At 44.6% G+C, this 7,500-nt stretch overlaps 2 protein-coding genes across 5 annotated transcripts in view; one reads left to right on the forward strand and one right to left on the reverse strand.

Annotated features, from left to right (window-relative positions):
- The window catches only part of stradb (STE20 related adaptor beta), a 21,556-nt gene extending 15,340 nt beyond the window's left edge, over positions 1 to 6,216 (reverse strand). The window contains exons 1-4 of one of the 4 annotated variants that reach the window (XM_076302842.1): positions 6,055 to 6,216; positions 4,623 to 4,718; positions 4,270 to 4,345; positions 2,973 to 3,056 (exon numbers count right to left, since the gene is read on the reverse strand). In XM_076302842.1, coding sequence (XP_076158957.1) covers positions 2,973 to 3,056; positions 4,270 to 4,281 — 96 coding nt within the window. In that variant the 5' untranslated portion in view covers positions 4,282 to 4,345; positions 4,623 to 4,718; positions 6,055 to 6,216. The other 3 variants (XM_076302845.1, XM_076302843.1, XM_076302844.1) reach the window with 3 other exon arrangements.
- Positions 6,217 to 6,489: 273 nt separating this feature from the next.
- Positions 6,490 to 7,500, forward strand: part of trak2 (trafficking protein, kinesin binding 2) — a 45,171-nt gene continuing 44,160 nt past the window's right edge. The window contains exon 1 of the mRNA XM_076303780.1: positions 6,490 to 6,579. The gene's annotated coding sequence lies outside the window, so the exon portion shown is untranslated. The remainder of the gene's footprint in view (positions 6,580 to 7,500) is intronic.

A 7,500-nucleotide genomic window follows, 5' to 3' on the forward strand; every position in this document is an offset into this window, starting at 1 on the left:
ATTGCCCCTGCATGTGACCAGTAAAGGCCAACCTTTGCATGGCGGCAGTGAGCATTACCAGCCACCCCTGCATTTAGCCTCACACACAAAAGACACTTATAATACTGAATAATACATCGGCAGAAGCACATAGTCGGAGTTATATCGGCTGAAGCACATAGATTTATTACATAGTTATTACATAGACTAACATACGCTAAAGCACGTAGGCTGGTAATTATAATAATCCTGCACTATAGACAGGTTTCCCGTTTACTAAAAAAACTAGATGCGCGCGCACAACGTTATAAACTTAACCTAATAGTCGGCTGCTGTAAGCTACAATCGGCCTTTTTTTATACCCCTGCTGTCTCAATGATAATAACATCTAATTTCAGAGTTTGATGTTCATTTGCATTATTAATTTTTACATCGTCTTTTGGCGTTTTTGGCGAGGACATTTTTAGGGATATTGAACATTTTCTAACCATTGTGATTTCGATTGGTGCGGTTTTCAGCACAAAAACTCATTGTAATCTTTTCATGGAGAGCTCTGCTCTATGCTGTTCTATGGTATTTTCTGCCATGTAGTTGCGCATGCAAGTTTTCGTGACGTTGCATAGAAATCCATGTATACTGCCCTACAAAGGAAACATGAAGTAAATATGCAAACAATGAAACTGAGAAAAATGTCTTACAATGTCCAGCCTAACATGTTGTAGGTATTACTGGTAATACATTCATGTTATATCTACTTTGGAGGATTTTTTTAGGTACACAACACAGAACAAAATCTTTTGACCAAATGCGTAGTGACTGCAGTGTGCCTTTGTACGGCAGAATACCTCAGGCATGAGGAGTCCCTAGCTGGACTATGGTGACCCTGGCTGTCAGGTAAAGAACTCCAGGTTCCACGGACACGCGTCACAGCCACTGTTCCTAACACTGAGCTGCGGGAAGGACACACAGGACTCTCACGCACGCACGCACGCACGCACGCACACTGCGCGCCCTTCTCAGCGTGCTCGAGGGAGCTGCCCTGACAGCGCTTCCAGCTTGGCACACGTTGGCACACGTTGGCACACATTAGCACACGTTGGCACACGTTGGCACACATTAGCAGGGCTATCGGGCTGCCCGCAGAGAATGTGATGTAAAACGACCTACAAAGAGGGCAACATAATTGAGCACTTAACACGTGGCAACATAATTGAGCACTTAACACGTGTCCGTCCTGAAAATGGTGAAATAACTCGGAAGGCCTGACAGGAAGGTCCTAACGCAGGCAGCAGAGAGAGGACACCACAGACATGGACACTTCCGCACCTCCATCCTCCACAGCAAACCTGCTCTGGAAACAGACACCCACTCAGCGCAGACCTCCATCCTCCACAGCCAACCTGCTCTGGAAACAGACAACCACTCAGCGCAGACCTCCATCCTCCACAGCAAACCTGCTCTGGAAACAGACAACCACTCGAGGTGCTCTCGTAGAGCGCAGACCTCGGCCACTGCCACAGGTCACAACGTTAGCAAAAGTGAAGCTAAGTGCTGAGCCACCCTTCTGTGTGTCGGAACCGCTCCAAAATTGAAAAGGTTCTTCCTCGGCCCATCTTCCTCTGGGCTTATAAAAATAAAAACATTTGGTTTTGCACAATGCTGCACACAGCCAAAAACACAGGAAACCGCACCAAAAGCATAACCTCTTATATATTAAAATAATGAGAAAATAATGCGAAAAAAAACCTCAAAAGGGCTTTCCAAAGTATGTGAAAATGACGGGGTTTAAAGGGTAAGCTGTGGGTCAAGTCTTATTTCTGCAAGTGACCTTATCCTGTTATGACCATGCTGACCTCTGACCTATGAACCCACCACAGGGATTCTGCAGCACAGCACGGTTCTGTAATCCTGCTGAGGGAACCGTGCTGGATACGGTTCTGACCTTCAGTACACCATGTTTAGAGGGTATGCTATGCTATCTGAAGAGTTACTCTGCAGAACTCAGACAAATAGTGACGTTATAACTACAACCCTAAGACTGTACAGACAGACAGACAGACAGGCAGACAGACAGGAGACGATAGCCACGTTTACATGGACACTTCTATTCCGATTAAAAAACGTAATAATGGCTCAATCAGAATAAAAATTGTCATATAAACATCTCAATCGGAATGAAAATTCCAAATCCGGAAAAGTAGACAACAACGGCTATTCCGATCAAAGATTCTAAAGTGCTTGAGAGCACCTGATCAGAATAGAATGTACCCCATGTAAACAGACAGCACATATTTTTTATTCGGAATAGTTTAATCGGAGTGGTAAAAAAACTATCCATGTAAACGTGGCTAATGCACTAGAAAAAACAGGAGAGGCTGTTCTAGGCCCATGCTGGATAAGTAAAATCACACTGGTGGATGGAAGCACTACTCTAGCATAGCACGACTCTAGTATAGCACTACTCTACTCTAGTATAGCACTACTCTAGTATAGCACGACTCTAGTATAGCACTACTCTACTCTAGTATAGCACTACTCTAGTATAGCACTACTATACTCTAGTATAGCACTACTCTAGTATAGCACGACTCTAGTATAGCACTACTCTACTCTAGTATAGCACGACTCTAGTATAGCACTACTATAGTATAACACGACTCTAGTATAGCACTACTATAGTATAGCACGACTCTAGTATAGCACTACTATAGTATAGCACTACTCTACTCTAGTATAGCACGACTCTAGTATAGCACTACTCAAAGACACGCCTATTTTTAAGGTGAAGAAGGGACATGGCACTCAAAGGTGTCATAGTTCCTGGTACCCTGGACCTGTGGAGTGAGAGCTGATAGGATGGCCTGTTTTTCAGAGGACAGTTGAGGGATTGCACTATGCACAAAGAAGAGTCTAATCTATGACTACACCTGACAGATAGGAGGCGCTGTTGCAAAGCAGGGCTAAACACAGTGGGCTCGCTGTTCTTTACTAACCAGGCATTGATGGCTGACGTCCTCATACTGGTCCTCTATGCTGATTGGCTGGACCTGAGAGTGGGAGGAGATGCAGGAGCAGTCCTATTGGAGAGGAGGAGGAGTGAGGAGGAATGAGACACGCCTCCCGTGAGAGAGGCGGGGTCAGGTGTGCAGGACACACCCCATGAGATGACAGACAGGTTAGGGAGAACACACTCAGAAAACGAGGAACCTTTCCAGAGCACTTTGCCTTATCCTCACGGACAAACTTAGACAAGTTCTGAAAAAATGGTTCCGTCTACAACCATTATGCGCTCCTCAGAAAGGGTTTCCTGGTTGAGATAAGGCGAAGCACTTGTTTTCTGAGTGTGTGTGTGTGTGTGTGTGAGTGGAGGAGAGGAGAAGAGAGGCATGCCGTTCTTAGGAATGAAAAGTTGTGAGAATGAGCATGACAGCCTGGAGAATGACACAATGACTCGGTTCACTGGGAGGACAAGAGAGATTACCCTGAGTCACACACACACACACATATGCACGCACTCACGCACACACACACACACACACAAACACGCACAGACAGACACATCTGGGCAAATTCAGGGCCAGAGGTCTCTGCTGTCTGCCAGAGGTGTAAAACCCTCAGTAACAGGATGGAGGTGGAATGAGCCGTGAATTACAGCAGAGAAGCAAGACAGAGCTGACCGGGTATTAGAGAGAGGGAGAGAGAGAGAGAGAGAGAGATGGGGGAGAGAGAGAAAAGATGGAAGGGAAGAGAGGAGACGGGATGGAAGGGAAGTGGAGAGAGAAAGAGGGATGGAATAGAACAGGGCAGGGAGAGGGATGGGAAAAAAGAGGGGAGGGAAACAGACAGAGAGGTGTGGAGGGAGAGAGAGATGGAGAGAGAAAGACGGAGGAGAAGAAGGAGGGGAGGGATAGAGAGAGATGGAGAGGAAGAGGGGAGGGGAAGAGGGATAGATGCTAATGGTGATCTACTGCCCTCCTCTGCTCTCTCTCGAGAGGATTAGAGATTAATGGGAACATTACCTAGTTAATATACTGGCTAGAACCTCTCTGGGCAGGGAACAACAGAGTGGGCTATCTATGGTCAAAATAATATGGACTGACAAAAAAGTATTACTCATAACCCTTTGCTCAAGTCTACACACACACACACACACACACACACACTACAAGGCTATACACTCCCGGAGCCTAGATGTCGAGATGAGGCAAGGTTAAAGAAAAAGCACATGCCAACTGACAAGGTGGTTGTGCGGCATTAGTGGACGGCAAGAGGGAAAGCGCGGGGACTTACCAAGAACGACATGTGTTCCTTTTCGCGGCAACGGCTCTTCACGCGAGGGCATTTATCCGTTTCTCAAGATGCGCCTCTGAGGGAAGAAGGCAGTGGAGGAGAGGATGAGTGTAGAGCGCGAGAGGAAGAGGGACCAGCTCGTGTGTTAGCGTGTGTGAGAGAGTGAGTGAGTGTGAGAGTCAGAGGGAGAGAGAAAAGGAGAAACTATGACACACACACACAGACACACAAAAATCAATGGCAACGTCAGCTCCCATTTCCTTGCTGTTCCCCTCGGGCATACACCGTCTCGAGCATGGTGTCTACCACCGGACGATAAAGAGAAGGCTATGTAGCGACAACGTTTCGCTCACCTGACTGCAAGTGCAGAAAAACACCGGGATTTCGCTGCGTATTTCCTCCGTTCCTCATTGGCATCAGCGCCCTGGCCGAGCTACTCCGTTCCTTTCCTTTAAGGCAAAATGATTAATAGGGATAATAAAACTATTCATGGCCAGGCTGCAAGAAGCGTCATCGTAATAGCCATCTAACGACACTTGAATAGTCTATTTGTCTCCATCAGCTTACGAACGAACAAGAATATAGGCTACATCTTGCACTGGGCTGTTGATAAACTAGACACATTTCAAAGAGCACACACCCACCTCTATCAATAATTTAAATCCCTGAAATGTATCTGTTTTTACGCTAATGGCACTCATTTCCTCAAATTCCTTCAGAGTATTTTGCGTGTTTCTGACCTCTACCAAATAGCATAGCCAAACACATTGTTATTCTAAACCATCGCTCGACTCCGTGCGCATGAACGGACGCATTTGTCTGTGAATGGACATCTGAAGCCGACGCGGGAGCGCGTGTTTCTTTAATTCCAGCACAAGGGCGCAAAGAATGGGGTCTTTGACCGTGAACCGGTCCGTTATTCGCGCTGACGGGACGGACCTCGCATCAGTTTGGTCATGGCACCGTGCTGGGACAGCTGCTGGGCAGCTTGTTTTTCCGTGAACTTATTTAATGACAAACCAGAACAAAATTACTTTTTTGTAAAGAACGAAAGAAAGCTCTACCCGTAGGCTAGCCTATAGGCCTAGGCCTATTATTTTCAACAAACCCTAGAATAACCCAAAGAATAGCCTAAGCTAATAGCCTACTAAACCTATAACCTGCCTCCCATCCAAGCTGTGGAAAAGAAAATTGGACAATAGGCATTATGAATATTGCACAACACTAATCCCCCCATACCTAATGTAGTCTATGTCGGATGGCTTGTCAACCAAATCCACTCGCCTCTACAAAGCTGAAGGGGGCTTCACACTTCTCCATCCCAACTAACTAGCCCTTTGCTCTTGTATACAGGCGACGTTGCGTTAAGCTAATTAAGTAGTCGAGGCTATGGATTAAAATCGGGTTCTATTTGACCAAACTATTTGACCAGACTAAAGTGTTAAACCGTAATTCCCTGTCAGATATTAAACAGTAGTCTACCTTAACTGAACGCATTTGACATGGCTACCTAGTAGCCTAAGTTAGTCTTCTTCACAAGCTAACCAAGCGTCCCACAGTAATCTGAGGCAACTGTAATCGGCTATGATTTGTAGGTCATGAACAGTTTGGACATTTAGGGTAGTTGTTATAATTACCCTAATGATGATCTGTGGGCATAGTCAAACTCAAAGAGGCCTAAACAGCGGAACATGTCAGTCAGAAACCAAAACTTAACTTTAACTTTACCTAACTGCGACTTTGAACAAGTGTTGGCTAGCCTAATTTAGTTTATCGTAAACTTACCATGGTTTTGATTGAGAATAGGAAATGGCCACGTACAACCTGATACTGTTGCAACTATACGTTGAACAAATCAGAAAACCATGTCAGATATTTACAAACACGAAAACAAATCTTCCTTGAAATCAACTCAAGTTAACATTCTCAAGTGGGCTGTTCCAACGTTTCGCCCTTCGCCCAGCTGATCTGACGCAATGACGCTCCATATTACGTAGACAAAATAAAATCTCACTCTCTTCAAATTTACTTATTCATTACTTATTTATTTACGGTCACATATCCTTACATATCTCTGGCGTGAATGGGAGCTCGTTGACAAAATTACTTTTATTTTTTATCTTCGAACACAAACGTCCCATGTTGATGACGTCACACACAAGTCTTCTTTTGATGTCGAAATGTAACCTTCTCTTGCCCCAACTACGTGCCCAACTACTCCCTCCCTCGCTTGTTCATTGTCTAAACGTTAGATCGGGCACTGACAGGGGCACATGCACATCCCACGGCGGTTTAAAACGTATTTGACAGGTATGTTCTCATTCATTACACTTTAAACCCACTCGTTTTTTTAGCGTTTGAAGCGACTAAGTAAAAATAGGCATTTTCTCTGTGAAAGATGGGTCAGAATCACGGACGTTCCCCTTTAGCCTAGCCTACTGGCTAAAGTCAGTTTTGATATCATTCCAGTGATCATCTGCCTGCCCACACATTTGAAGATTGCTGTTTTCAACTGGCTCTTGTGTTGTTGTAAAAGGAAGTTGTGAAAAATAAATATTTCTCTCTGTTCACTAGCAATTAGTGTGGATGTGGACACAAATGATGTCTTTCTGTTCTGTATCCGCGAAGATGCTTTCAAAAAAGCCAAAACTGAACGTCAGCTACAATACAACAACATTGACATTTGCACCTCTACTGTTAGCTTGAATCAAATATGAAGCATTTGTTATGAAAGACCACTGATTATGTTTACATATTTATGTGAAACATAATTTGTTGTTTAATACGACAGATTAAGGGGAAAAGCTTTCTGACCCAGAGCCGTCGGATCTTCCTCAAATGTAGCCTAACCTAATCCGTCGCGCTGTTGTTTTTCATCATCCATAATCATGGCAGTCAGCTTTACTCTGAGTAGAATATTTTGCAATTTTAGTACAATTTTAGTAGTACAATTTTGCCGCAGGTTGGGCTACGTCAGTTTGCACACAAAACCTGTTGTGCGGAGGAGCTCGAACACCACTCTGTATAGCTTTGGTTGTTTACTGTAGAGCTGTGATGTAAATGTAAACAAAAGTAAGCTGACCTGCCATTTTCATCAGCTGATGTAAGTGGGGTTCTGTTCAGTCTGACCTTTGCTTTTGAGCGAGAAAGGAGTGTAGTGCTCCACTCTCTCAGAAGCATTTTAGGGGAAACAAGATTGCCCTATAATTTATTTACGACAGAGCATTGAGC

Source organism: Alosa pseudoharengus, unplaced genomic scaffold (assembly GCF_046254945.1).
Source record: "Alosa pseudoharengus isolate Yale_2024_CS ecotype anadromous, Long Island Sound unplaced genomic scaffold, YU_APseudo_1.1 YU_APseudo_1.1_scf_24, whole genome shotgun sequence".
Classification (NCBI taxonomy): Eukaryota; Metazoa; Chordata; class Actinopteri; order Clupeiformes; family Clupeidae; genus Alosa; species Alosa pseudoharengus.